Consider the following 15,332-nt stretch of genomic DNA (forward strand, 5'->3'; position numbering starts at 1 on the left):
CATTTCATACATACTACAATAACAATTCAAAGCCGTATGTACATGTACCAAGCCTAAAAAAAGGATAATGGATTCTCCATTATTTTTTGACCATTAGATTTTAAATACTTTCCCTCGTTGCGAAGTTAATTCGACGGTGCCAGTTTTTTGTTAGACAGCAATTCCTTTTAGAAAATTTCAACGACGTAGAGCTTTTGTCCGCAGTTTGCATCAAGTTAATCCAAATGAATCCATTTCCATTATGGGAACGAAAGCAAATCCATAGAATGAGGAAGGAGAGAGTAACATAAGATGATAATGTCCATTGCTATGCAACCATTATTATCTGATGATAAAACTACATTATAAAATGAAAACATGAAACGACTGTTTTACAACTGTTACGATAGACATTAAAGAAAGTAGGGGGAGGGAGGGCATTTGGATAAGGCATTACAATTTGTTTTTTTTATTTCAAAATTAAAAAAATCTTTTATATATATAGAGTATCACGGTGCTGACGTCACGACGGTAGGTGGCGCTGCGTGGTTGCTAGCGCAACCAAAAATGCGTTCAACCTGCCTGAGTGACTCCAAGGTCACCAATGGTTTGGAATAGGCTTATTGAAGTAGTCATTTTAAAACTTAATAATTTTCAATAAAAACAAACTAAAATTTCAAAAGATCACTAAATAATTGTTTTTAATAATCTTTTTCTTCTTCAACTACAGTTTAAGTTAAAAAAAATCAAGTTAAGATACATAATTTGATAGAAATACAGATCTTTACAGTTTATCAACATAGTAGCGTTGAACGCATTTTTTGGTTGGCTAGCAACCATGCAGCGCCCGCTATTGTTGTGAAGTCACACCGTGATACTCTATAGGTAAAACGCTGTCATCCAATTTAAGGTATGTTGTCTAATATTAATCTAATTTTGGGTTTGAATCATATCCAAAACACAAATTGATAAAATGAAAATGATTTTGTCCATTTTTCAATTTACTAAAAAAGAATGAAACATTTCTTGTGTGAACAAGGTATAATATTGTAGGCTAAAGCTAATTAATAAGTAGAATTTACAACTATTTACAACCTGTTTGAACAGGAAAATAAAGTAATTAATGAGTAACATTTACAACCATGCTAAGGCATGTTATATTTCTGTGTGAGAACAGGACATTAAGCAAATTATTGAGTAAAATTTACAACTGTTTTAAAAGGCTGTATGTTACATTTATTTTGTGAACAGGGTGTTAGAAAGTTAATAATTTGTTAAAATTTACAACCACACTAAAGCTGTATGCTACAGTTTACTGTGTGAACAGGGTATTAGAAAGCTAATTATGGCAAAATGAGATATCTTTGTTAAACATGATTTATGATAAATTACAAAAATTTAAAATATTGATTAGAAATGATATCCGCAATAAATGACCTTGATCGTCAGTTACAAATCCTTGCTCATTAATGATTTTTTAAACGTAAAGATTAAGAAATCATTTTGACTGATCGCTACTCATAAGAGCTGAGTAATTAAAATCTAAACACTTGTTTTGCAAAAGTCCAACTCATTAACGAATCATGTTCTACTGCAGGTACTGCAGTATTTACTGCATTAAAACGTATTAATTTAGTTTGTTTTAATGTTTATGAGGCAGTCGCAGCAATAAACCGTGTGAAGGCCTACGTACTCCCAAAAACGTTTTCTCAACATTGAGATCGTGGGTTCGAATCCAAAGCTCACCACACATTGCTTGTATCCTAAGGCAAGATACTTATAATTAAGTTTGCATCCCTCCACCCAAGTGTACAAATGGATACCTGGTTAGGTAGATTATTGGCTCCATTATTATGGGAGTACGTTCCAGATGTGTTTGATTACTGGGGTAATACTAATAGTGAAGTGCTTAGAGGCGTTATAGCCCATATTAACGTATTATTATTATTAACAGAGTTAAAGAATAACAAACAAAATAATTATAATTACTGCAGTACAATAGTTTTGATACAGTACCCAAACACATTTTCTGAATGAGAACAAAGGATTTAAAAAAAAGATGTGAAGAAATTGCTGATATTGATACTTGTCGATTGTAGTTTTCACAATTGTTAATTCACTATAAATTCAATTATTAATCATCGATTATATTTATATATTTTTTTATTGGAAAAAATACTAAAATACTATTTAAAAGGTTTTTAATAGATAGAACATTATAATATACATATTATTATTATTTTTTTTTTTATCATCAAAAACATATTAAATCATATTAAATTATGCATTTAATTTTATCGTGCTTATTCATCAATATTATCATTTATATATTATTATGCAAATGTCAATCGAAATTAAATGAAAAGAATAGAGAAATTGATGTAAGAAACGAGACAGAGACAACACTTGAAAAACCTTCAATATGTGAAAACAATGCACGTTTGAAATACTGTTATTGTTGTTTCAATGTCCATGTAATACCATGCATTTGTGCAACAGATAACAAAAGTAGTTATGTGTAATCCTTAAGATGGGGTATTGTCACGTACACTTAGGATGACTTGCTTCAGTCTGCATATCATGATAATAACGTACGGTTACCCATTTATACGGCCTACTTGAGATGCAAGATAATCCTGTGATGCTGTATGGTGGCTGATAATGATTCTGTGATGCTACGTGTCGGTTCATGATAATGACATAATGGTAATAATGGGCATGTGGCGCAGTGTGTTGGATGTTGGACTACTTATGTGAAATCATGGGTTCGAATCCAATGCTCGTCGCATTGCTTGTAATTGTATCCTTAGGAAAGATACTTTACTAATGTTTGCCTCTCTCCAACCAGGTGTACAAATGGGTACCTGGTAAGGCCAATTCACAACTTTGTGCTGATTACTAGCATTATGGGAGTATGTTTCCATACTTGTTTGATCCAAAAAATGACCAGGGTAATAATATGTACAGCGCTTAGAGGTTTCACAACATTGGCACTTTATAATTCTAGGATACTATTATTGTTATATACTCCTTATAAAAAAGTGATGATAAAGTGATACACTGATGATACACATTATGGAGACCTACTAGAACTTACATCAATAATTAGAAGAGAAGGCATAGTTTGACAATGCAAAATGTGTCCGAGCTGATGACCTAGAGATCAACCCCCCGCAAAATAACTAAGCGAACTTTTATTTTCACGACACATCACTAGACTAAAATAATTCTGCACATGCTTTCTGAGCGTATTCAGAATGACCATATCACTCTGTATAATCTACTGATGCATCGTAAAAACAAAATGTCGCGTTATGACCACCAAAATTATACCAATTCGCTCATTAAATTCATTCCGATACGCCTACACATTTTTAAAAATAATTTTTAAAATGTACTTCCACGGTTTCCTCACAAAAATAATCATTTAGAAAACAATGAGTTACATAATCTAAACCTGCAGACAGCTTACGTTGGATAAGGTCCAACATTAATTGTAATTACAAATGTAAAAAGCAACACATTACGTGAAGATCTGCATTATGTTAAGCTCTGTCTACACTATCAAACTTTATGTGACAAAAAATGTGATGTGCCCATATATGGACTTGATGATATCAATAGCATATTTGGGCACATCACACTTTTTTTGTCAAACTAGTTTGATAGTGTAGACATAGCTTTAGTAATGATCTGCATTATGTAAGGTACAATGTATAATAACTCCCATGTAACATTTACAAAAGTCGTAATAAATTTTAGCTTTCAAGTTGATTACAACTGGGAATCACATACATTGATTAATTCATTAACGTGGGTGGTCACAAGTCTTTAAAAAGCTACATTTTATGGACATTCAGAAATATAATTATTTTCACCTTAAGAATGTGTAAAATGAGAAGTGAGGGGCGTTGCATGGCGTAGCATAATATTGTACTGTACGTATATGTTTAATAAAAATGTGTTGTTGTGCGAAATCATAAAAATATAACCTGGTTAGCAGATGTACTGAATGAATGAAGATCTGTTACATTTACCTGAACCAAAGAGATGTAAAATAATTATGACATCTCCCTGCCTGAACCGATAAATGGGAAGAACTTTTATTGAGCTCACAAAAAATAAAATTGGCAGGATTCCATCTTAAAACCATTCTGTATTGACATTTAAGTATATATTTAATATAATAGAAACCCTTTTTTTTTTCTATTCAGTGGAGGATCCTATTAAGGGGATACATTCCCATGACACTAAGAACATACATGTTTTAACATGGCCATCCACTATACAGGTGGATCCCTATTAATTGTTAGTCCCAAAGGTGTCACTGTTATATGGGTTCTAATGTACTGTACCACTGATTTTTCTGTAAAGCTGTGTCTACACTATCAAACTTTATGTGACAATAAAATGTGCCCATATATGGACATGATGGTGTCATATCACTACCATATTTGGACATATCACTACCATATTTGGGCATATCACTACTATATTTGGGCATATCACTACCATATTTGGGCATATCACACTTTTTTTTGTCAAACTAGTTTGATAGTGTAAACAGAGCTTAATTGTTATAAGGATGAGATCTATCAGTAATCCAATTAACTTAATACCTACCTGTAAAATTAGGAAAATTCTTCTCTTGCTATTTTTGAATATTATTGTGTTGTTAACTTTTTTGTTTATCTTCCAGCCTGAAAAATACAAACAATACTGACTAAAGTATATAAAGTGTTTGACTTTAGAAAGCATAGTTTCATATTAAATATAAAAAGTACCAAGGCTGTTGTGCATTCGGAAACAATCTTTGGCCTAGCCCTCGACAAGATAGTGGATTAATTGAATAAAACTACTACCTCTATTATTAAACTCTGTCTATACTATCAAACTAGTTTGACAAAAAAAGTGTGATGTTCCCAAATATGGTAGTAATATGGCAAAATATGGTACTGATATGACATCATCATGTCCCCCTCATGTCCATATGGGCACATCACTATTTTAGTCAATAAAGTAGACAGTGTAGACAGAGCTTTACTGCATTACTAGAGGTGTACTGCTTTGTATTCATTGAATGGTGAGAATATTTCCATGAGTTTACTTCCCAATTTTTCAACTCAATATTCTCTCCATTCCACATTCATTATTTGTATTATGTTTATTTGCAAGTTATGAGGACATAATGTTATTTTTTTTCAAATTAATTTATTAAAATTTTCTAAGATCGTTGATTAATAATCTAGACTTAAAACCAAATATTAACACTCGCATTTGTTCGTGGTTTGTCTAATTCATTATCATCGTGTTGCACCCATGTAGCGCGTGCTGTGGTAAGACAGGAAACTAGGCATTGCTGTCAGGGCCAAGGTCTTTTTGTAATTATTATTTTACAAGGTCATTTACTATACTCAAGATAATTCCAATTTTACTCTTTAATAATTTTTTTCAATTTTTTTTATATAAACCACTAAAATAAAGTAAATTTGGCATTAGCAAAACTTAATAGGCAAAGACAAAATTAAAATTTGGTGACACGATTACTCTTAGCAGCTTTTATCATTAACTTTAGATTTGGAAAAACGAAGACTGGTATTGAAGTGGTAAAATAAATTCAATCTAATTATAGTACAACCCAATATGAATAGGTGTTCCATGAATAGGGGAGGGGGTATCACAAAGGAGGGATTCTATAGTAGGCTACACAGCCCCTGATAATTATTTGAGTTTTAAGCATTTATATGAAAGAATACATTATTTTATTTCTTTTGTTATAATTTGTTTTATTATTTAATATGTTATTTGGTCTTATTTCTAGTAATATTTGAAGGGCAGTAACCGATAAACTGTAGAAATGTAGAAAGAAAGTTCACTATTTGTTATTTAGTTGAATTCGATGACAACAAAACAAAGGTTTATTAAGGCATTCCCAGCAGATATTCATCACATTTCTACCGTAATCCAAAAAGACCATAAAAAACAGGATTTAGGGATATAAGATAGTTATAAAATTACCGTCAGCCAATCTAAATGATAGATTGTGGAATACCGTATGAAGAATGTTTTGTTCGAAAAAAGTTCCCAATCAATGTGGTCAGTTAAGCGTTACAGAGGATGAATAGAGACGCGATTTCATGCATTATAACGTAAAATTGGAGATTTCGGTATGCCTTGATGAGTCTTAGGAAAAACGCTATTAAAAAGACGTGGAATTACTGACAGATCAGGAACGGTTTGAGATATAAGCTATCATGCATCAAGGTTAAAATACTTATGAATGTTAAGGCCATGCTACGCGTTAAGTTATTGGTATATATTTCTTGACGGTTCTCATACTCATATTCTCTAATCCTGGTTCATTATTATAAACTCATATTATCATGCCTTTGTTGGATGGAAAATATGCATATAGCGACAAACAGTTTTCTTTCAAACGTGTGCAACGTATTGTTTTTGAGTTTGAAAGAAAGTATAAATTTAAATTTAATGATGATTAATGATTAATGTTTTGTGTATTCAATTATGAACATTTGTGCTCAAAAGGAAATTTGTTAAAGTATCATTTCTATTTAAATGATAAACGATAATTAACGCACATTCGTTCGTGAAGTATGTACTTAATGTTCAAGCAACTGTTATATAATACTTACTAGAAAATGCCCAATCAAATATTTTTTTATTTTATTATTTTCGGCAAACATAGTTATACAGAAATAACAATACAAAAAAATAGCTATTGCGCGAAGGAGTGACAAAAGAGGCCAATAGCTTCTGTCGCCAATTAGGCGTGCCACTCCAACAAAAAAGCTAAAACGTACAGTAATCAATATAAATATATAATAAAATGATATAATATGGCTAATTAATAATATATTTTATATTGGATACTCTACATCATTGCTACATAAACAGTGCAAAAATGAATATATTAGAACTATTGTAAAATTATGCCATCTTTGATAAATGAGAAATAATTTAATTCAATTCAACATTTAACCACGTAGGCCCTGATCAACTAATGGTTGATTCTTCCCTATAGATATACAAAAAAAGTTTAAATGAATGAGTTTTTTTTGGTCAAAATCCTGACCGACACTTCACTGTTCTAAAAGTTTAATTTTATCTCATTACTAACATATTTTTTTTCTCTAAATGGTTTAAAGTTTTAGCATATTGCACAATAATATGCAGTGTAATTAAGCTCAATTGATAGTAACAATTGTCGAAATGGTGGCTAGATTATCACCAAGGTCTGACAGTATTAAACTGGATTTCAGATTACAGGCGGTCTCTCTAACGCTTATTTAATCGCTCTACCTTGACGGATTGTTCACAATTTCAACTTTATCAATCATTTTTCCCCTCTGTTTATTCCACTGAAAACAATGAAAAGGGTTAGTGTAATAGTTGTCATGGTAACATGTAATTAAAATGTGATTACGGTTGACTCACATATTTATTGATATAAGTTTTGCTGCGGTAATCTTATTTAATCGAAATATGCATGTTATTGAAAATGTATACAATTTGTAAAAAGAAATAAGTAAAATTGGTAAAAGCAAGTCCCTGTTTTCACTCTTTTCTAGTCATCCCATTGGCTCAACTCAAAGTAGACTTTAAAAATAGGTTTAAAGACCCGGGTCACCCGTTATAGTGGTATGATTTTAGAACATGTGGAAAAAACATGCCTGATAATGTATAAATGTATTATTGTTACTGTTAAAAGGTGTTTTTTATCTTTCCTACTGAAATCGGCTGGAATATCTATTGTTTACTATAGATGCCTGTCTAAAATATTGTTTTAATAGCACCCTCTATAGTATGATGCATCTTTTCCGTTTTATAGCACCCTCTGTTTTGTGATATTTCAATTTTTCAAGTTGAGACCTCTGAGCTTTCATGTATGCAAAAAAAAAAAATCTCAAGGAACTTCAAAATCCGATTACAGGTAATTAAATAAGTAAAACTTGAATTTTCTAACCATTACATCATTTTTACCTAATTTACAAATTATAAGGTAATTAATTAATTGAGTGATCAATTAATTATAATTACCAATATGGCTTATTTAGCACTGAGCAGCAATAAACTGTTTATCTGTCAAACAACATCCTAAGTCATTTAACAAACATAAATGATGCAAATGTATTTAATAGCAATTAAACAAATTAGTTTAAAAGTCACTGTCAGTATAGTACGCCTACTGTACATAGTAATAAAATAGTTTTGTACAAATTTGAAAGACAGGCAATGTGATATAAAATAAAGCACCTCTAATTGAAAGAAAATTAACAATATTTTACAGACAATTTATTTCTTTTAATTCAGCTTTTAATTCAGCTTTATTTATGTTTCCTAGTTTCACAGTAATTTATTGTCAAACATAATTGTAAAATTAAATATTTGCAATTATAAAGGATTGATTTTTTTTTTTTTTAAATTTCACAAGGAGGAATTGTTTAAATTTATTTTTGAAATTATATCTCCAGGAAATTTTTTTTTTTCCTGTTTTTGGTCTATTCAAATAAATAAATTATATATAAAAGGGTATACTGTATATATTAAAAGGTTGGAGTCCATTGACATTATTAAAATTAAATGGTTAAAAATATTTGTTAAATGTTGTCATACAGTAAATTGAATAGCAAAATACAAAAAGATCCAGTGAAAAATTTAAAAAATATAAATACATAAAGTACAGTAATTTAAAAAAAAGAGGGCCAAAATATTGTTTTAAAATGATTAAATGGATCCAAATGTTAAATTTTCAATTGTTCTGTAATTTTATTTGAAGTCATTTTATATTTTAAATAGTGAAATAAAAAGTCACATTGTAAAGCTCTGTCTACACTATCAAATTTTTTGTGACAAAAAAAGTGTGATTGATACAGTATGTGCTCATATATGGAAATGATGTCATATCACTACCATACTTGGGCATATCACTACCATATTTGGGCATATCACTACCATATTTAGGCACATCACACTTTTTGTTTGTTTGATAATGTAGACAGAGGTTTAGGAATAATTAATAATAATTTTGTTAAAGATAACAACTAAAGTCTGTGGAATTCTAAAGTCTGAATGTTGATGAATAGATAAAATATGTGTAAGTTCACCTGAAGCCCGAGGTATTAACCATTATTGGCGCTACGCAGTCTTGTTGAAGATCTCAAGGGGGCTATTGCTTACAGTCCAAGTATGAGTTGCAGGAAAAAGTAAAGGCTTATCACGGTTAGCAGAGACATTTGCTAGGTGAGCTTACATGAATTGACACGTCTATGGCACCGGTAACGTGTGCCGATGCTCAGGCAAGCTGAAAGTATTAGCGTTTCAAACAGAAACTGAGGCCTTTAGATAATAATTATATGGAATTATTAGATACTAATTATGGTGTCTTGTTATGAATCATATTACATTACAGTTAATATTTCATATATTCAATATATTACATTATATTTAAAAAAAAAATAGAATTCTACAAATTTAGTTATGCTAAATAAAGTCCTATAATAAAACAAAGTGTGGATGGTTTATGATACCGTATGTATTCGAAAAAATGCCCCACTTTCAATAAACGCGGCCCTCGAATAAACTAACCGCCCCGCCACATGCATATACACACAGTATTGTATTATAACACATTCTATTTGTAGTAGAATTCATTGACTTCCAAGAACTTCTACAATTATATTTTTAATATCTATATAATTTTTTCATATTTAGGGAGAATTTATTTGATTATACATGCTACCATTATCACACCAAAAAAATAAATGCCTCCCTCGAATAAACGCCCCTCTAAATGCCCTCCTGAACAGTAAACGCCCCGGGGGATTTATTCAAATAAATACGGTATATTAAAACTGATATACCTAAACTTAAATTCTATCCAGGAATTTCTTAGGAAATATAATATAGCCAGGAAAACTGGGGAAACTTGCATGGATAAGGCATTATAGCGAATGTTAAGCCACTGTATGACAGTGCACGCAAGGTGCTGTAAGTGATAAATGGGTGTTATCTTGCAGAGTACTGGGACTATTAAGGGGGAATGTGTGTGGGTTGCAATACCTCAGCCCTATTGTGCCATTCAATACAACCGGATATGGCAATTCCATGGCTATTCATGTTTTTCTCATCGGGTGGTTTTTTTTAAATTTCTAATTTTGCGTTGATGTATTTTATGTAGGGTTATAAAATTTTATCCATAATTAATTTGTCGGTGTGGCTTGATTTGATTAAATTTACCCCTATTTATTTGTTAATTATGGTATTTCAATGTAACAAACGGAGGACAATTGGTTTCCGGGTAAATGTTATTTTGTCTTATTAGGAAATATTTTTTTACTCCATTCAAAGTTTTTTTAAAATTCATATTTATATCTTTATTTTTCATGTTTTGGTCTAAACTTAGATCTTGAATTGTTATTTTTTCCTGAGTTGATTAAATTGACATTTATAATAATTCATAATTATATCTTTATTGTCTATATTTACATCTTTGAGAGGTGAGCTTCTGTGCAATGTTGGCTTCTGTTTTTCTTTCAACAAGATGGGCTTCTTTTCAGAGTTGCTTTAAATAAAAGATCTTGTTGGGATTCAACACTCACAATTAGAAATTAATTTTTTGCTTGAATTTTCACTTGAATTGATTAAATTGACATTTCTATTTCATTTCGAAATGATTTGTTGTTGTATTTGACCAAATTTATTTGAATTACGACCATTTTGTAGAACATGAGAGAACCCTGTACAGTATGAGTCACTGTTGGCTTTAGTTTGGTCAAGCATCCATCTGCATTGTTATTGTTTATATTATTTTTTTTTTTAATGAAAATGTGTGAATTTCATTTTAATAATTATCTTTTACTGCACTACTTCCTAAAGAAATGCTTGATTTTGTTTTAAGTACTGTGGCAGTGTCATTATCATGAATACGTGACAAATAAACGCAATACAGTTAATGTCCTTTAGGACATGTAATGGCTAAAGTCACGGATACTGACAAATTAAAATGTCACACCCTTGATTACAAGATGATAATTAAATGCTGAATGTTAAACTTCTTAGTAGGAGCAGTGAGGTTTGATAACTTCTTAGTCGGAGCAGTGAGGTTTGATAACTTTTTAGTAGGAGCAATGAGGTTTGATAACTTTTTAGTAGGAGCAGTGAGGTTTTATAACTTCTTAGTAGGAGCAGTGAGGTTTGATAACTTTTTAGTAGGAGCAGTGAGGTTTGATAACTTCCTTAGTAGGAGCAGTGAGGTTTGATAACTTTTTAGTAGGAGCAGTAAGGTTTGATAACTTCCTTAGTAGGAGCAGTGAGGTTTGATAACTTTTTAGTAGGAGCAATGAGGTTTGATAACTTTTTAGTAGGAGCAGTGAGGTTTTATAACTTCTTAGTAGGAGCAGTGAGGTTTGATAACTTTTTAGTAGAAACAGTGAGGTTTGATAACTTCTTAGTAGGAGCAGTGAGGTTTTTTTAGTATTACCATGCCTGGTTCAAAAAGTGTTGCCAATATCATTAAGGCAAACACCTCTCAAAGCAAATATCCACCCACAAAACCACATTCACACCCCAACAAAGGGAGTGGTTAAAAAAGAATGACTATAAAAACAATTACAATTTCACTAATAAAATCCTCAGGTTTTATGTCAAAGACCTTACAAATATTTTACTTTTTCTGTCTTACAAGACAAGAATTGAACCCAGGAATTATATAGAAATGATGAGCTGGCACACTATAGAGCTACTACAATGTAATAAATAAACATTTTAAAACAGTTTTTAAATTGTATTCTTTATTGTATTAATCCAGAATGTTATGTTTTTCTTAATAGTCATTTACTAAAGTCACCTAATATGGAAAAAACCAACCTATTTATATGGTATTTCTAACCAAAAAACTAGGGATTATAAAAAAAAGCCATTGTATGCAACTCAAATTCATTATTAATGTCCGTTTTATTAGAAGTTTTATTACACAGAATTAATCATGATCACAGTATAAAAATCTCATTTACTTCTTATGTATTCCAATGGTGTATCAATAACTGTTGCTGTTACTGACCACCAACAATGGAGTATAAGCGCTTTAGGCATATTTTAATTTCCTCTAGATTCATGAAGCATCAAGGAAAGCATTAATAACATTTTGCTGCTAATTTCGGAGGAAACGGTTTCCTGTTGCTGTTCATATCACATATTAAAAGAACTTAATATGAAAAAAAGATTAAGGAGTACTGTAGTAGAGACAGACAATTTTATATCATACAACACATGAAAAAAAAAAATGTAATGGGTGCTTCACCATATATATATTCATATACATCCAACAACATAGTAGTCAGAAGCTTGCATCCATAGGCTATGGCTGTCAAGGGGGTATCTGACGATATTAGACATTTAAGGGTAGTTTTAGTTGCTTTTAAAGTTAAAAATTGATTGGCCACAGTCAGTAGCATATTGTTTTATTTTTATCAGGAAATATCATAACAGTAGATTTCTCCCAGACAAACATGGTGAATCTTCCTCAACGGCTGGGGGCCCTGGACCTTTATGCCTCTGCTGGCACCATCACTGGTTAACCACCGAGTTACAGCTAAACTACACTAGATACTAACTCATTATACATTAGAGAGCTGTCGATTTACAACGGACCAAGGTCCTACTCATATTGTGCTATTGGTTGTCAAATTAGTTTTTAGTCAGTTTTAGTAGCCACTGTAGCTCTATAGAGGGCAGCATATAGTTTTAAATCATATGTAATGGGAAGAAGGGAAAGTATGTTTTAAATGCCTGTAATAAAATTACAATATATTCAAATTAATGACCAATTCATCCAATAGCATTCCTTAATCCCAGTGACATATCCAGATTTGCAATTCCAGAAATATTTAAAAAGTCCATTTGGATTCTATTACAGTTTTTCATGATATGAACATCAATAATATATATATATTCTAATTGTATTACAAAATGTGAAAATATTGTTGGCTCTACAGAGATTCTATACTCCCCACAAGGGTTGCACACCATTTACGCCCACTAGGCGCCTTGCCTACATATTAGCCTTTCAACATTCAAAAGATTTATAGTGTGTCTAAACTGGCGTGTTACTTTATTACTACAACCTGTATTGTATGGTTGAATAGGAAAGAGAAAATGCTTTCGTTGTCCCATGTGTACGCAATTGATATGTATAGTGGAAGTAGCAATTGGACAATAATGGTTAACATATGTGTAGGAAATAGTGAGAAGGGGAACGGAGGCTTCCGTCAAGTCTGTGATATGTGCAAATTAATTAGCCAGCTAAAATGTCATTTACATGAAAGTTTAACGACAAATTAGTTGTACTTGGCTGTCATCCAATTGCACTTTTACTTTTGATTGTCACGGAATCCTGTTGAATCACATTGTTGTTCAAGATGATGGTAGACAATTTCACGTTGTTGTTAGGACAAAACAACTTTTAAAGATGTATTGTCCCCAAAAAACAATGATGAATACAACTTTGAACAAGCCATTTTGTAGTTTACTTAAAGTATTTTCAGTTCATTTTTGGGGATAAAAGACGTAAAAAAAATATCTGGCTTAAAAAAAATAAATACTTTTACACTTAACAAGAAAATGCCTAATCCTCATCTAATTTACGGCTAAGATAAGTTTTGTTCAAAGTTACAATATAGTAGCATATTATTGCGAAATTTTTAGCGATCAAGCACCATGCCAAACCACGTTTTTATTAGTTTCTTGAGTCAAATGCAAGTAATAACTAAAAAACCATTAAATTTGTTTACAGTTTTGCATTATTTAAAGCCAAATTTTAGACCTGCATGTTTCAATGATACGAAATGCATTTAATGCCATTCTTTCAGAACTGTAAAATGGATAATTTCACAGCCTTTATAGCTTCAAAGCTATTAAGGTGCTTTTCACACATGAAATAAAATTTCAGTAAACAATTAAAACAAGTATTGAAATTACTTACTGTTCGTTGGATTCCTGGTAAGTTACAATTTGTTGAAAATCTAAAAAATAAAATGTTTTACAAAAGTGATTTGGGAATCGCTGAAGATCTATTTCATTACCAAAAACAAGTACAGTACAACAAATTAAAATCCATGGAATTTTTTTTTTCTGGATCACCTTCCAAAGGAGCAGAACCAGAAAATAAGTCATATGGTACACACCAGCCATTTTGTGTCCTTCTGAATACATGTCAACCTGTGTATTGTACATTATTGTGACTTCTGGCTTGCGAGCGATAAAGCTTCATTGGCTCTTTAGAAGTCTTGGACGCTTTTGATGAACAAATAAATTAAATAATTTTTTGTCTACAGTTTCTCATGCACTATTGTATACAACATTTTATAGAAAGGAAATTGGTCATTTGCTAACAATACCTGTACTATTATTATTATCATAATGTCTATCTGATGCAGCACTGCTTGTTGAAGGCATTTCTCTTGATGTCTATAATAAAAAAAATCAATTAAATACCAACAATACATCATAATTTATTTCCAAAGATAGGGGCACATCCAAGGGGGATAGGGGAGCTCACTCGCTCTTATTGGCTAAAATTATTCTGATATCTATTTTTGACTAGAGCTATCACCAGGAATTGCCCCTGATGAATCTAGTATTCCACACACATTATCTAAAAATTATTTCATAGACTATGGTGAAAACAGGAGGATGATTAAAGACCCCTTCCCTGCAATTTTGGACGTTTTTTGGAAAATAATACATATATATCACTTTAAAAACATTAAACCATGTCATTCCTTGTCTTAAATGTACGTTTTATGGTAAATTATGATAAAAAGTGAGAAACAATGCACTACCTAAGTAGCTTGCGGCGATCGACCTCTCGTGGACGGTCTTGGGCCTAGCCTAGCTTAGTTTTGTAGGCCTAGCTGGTAAACATCGGTAACGTACGATCATCGTACGCTAGCTATATACCTAGCCTGACGTTGTATAGTTGCTGCATTAATTGTCTTTCTATTTTTGCCAGACTCCGTTGATACAAATTGGGGAAAACCTGGTATTTTCGCTGAAAAGTTAGGAGTCTTCCATTTGTTTTGGCCTCACGATCGATCGAAAAGTGGGCGAATTACAGGTGAAAAACAAAAATATCAATCCGCGCGCAATGCATTTTGGGATTTATAGCGGGCCGCTATAATTATTAGAATCGACTTATTTTTCACATTTTTAACCGTTTAAAGATGAAAAAAGTTATCGCAATAGGACCATATAGTATTATTTTTACATTAAATATAGTTTGTGATCTTAAATTAGATCTAAAAAACGTAGGGAAGGGGGCTTTAAAGTATATTGAT

At 31.5% G+C, this 15,332-nt stretch overlaps 1 protein-coding gene across 3 annotated transcripts in view; it reads right to left on the reverse strand.

The window, feature by feature from the left end:
• Positions 1-15,332, reverse strand: part of LOC144847643 (uncharacterized) — a 31,239-nt gene that overhangs the window by 12,865 nt on the left and 3,042 nt on the right. For 2 of the 3 annotated variants that reach the window (XM_078704122.1, XM_078704121.1), the window contains exons 5-7: positions 14,394-14,463; positions 13,979-14,018; positions 4,603-4,679 (exon numbers count right to left, since the gene is read on the reverse strand). In XM_078704122.1, coding sequence (XP_078560248.1) covers positions 4,655-4,679; positions 13,979-14,018; positions 14,394-14,463 — 135 coding nt within the window. In that variant the 3' untranslated portion in view covers positions 4,603-4,654. Of the gene's footprint in view, positions 1-4,602; positions 4,680-6,964; positions 7,359-13,978; positions 14,019-14,393; positions 14,464-15,332 lie in introns of those variants that run through there. The other variant, XM_078704123.1, reaches the window with a different exon arrangement.

This window comes from Antedon bifida, chromosome 7, assembly GCF_963402885.1.
Source record: "Antedon bifida chromosome 7, ecAntBifi1.1, whole genome shotgun sequence".
NCBI classification, from domain to species: Eukaryota; Metazoa; Echinodermata; class Crinoidea; order Comatulida; family Antedonidae; genus Antedon; species Antedon bifida.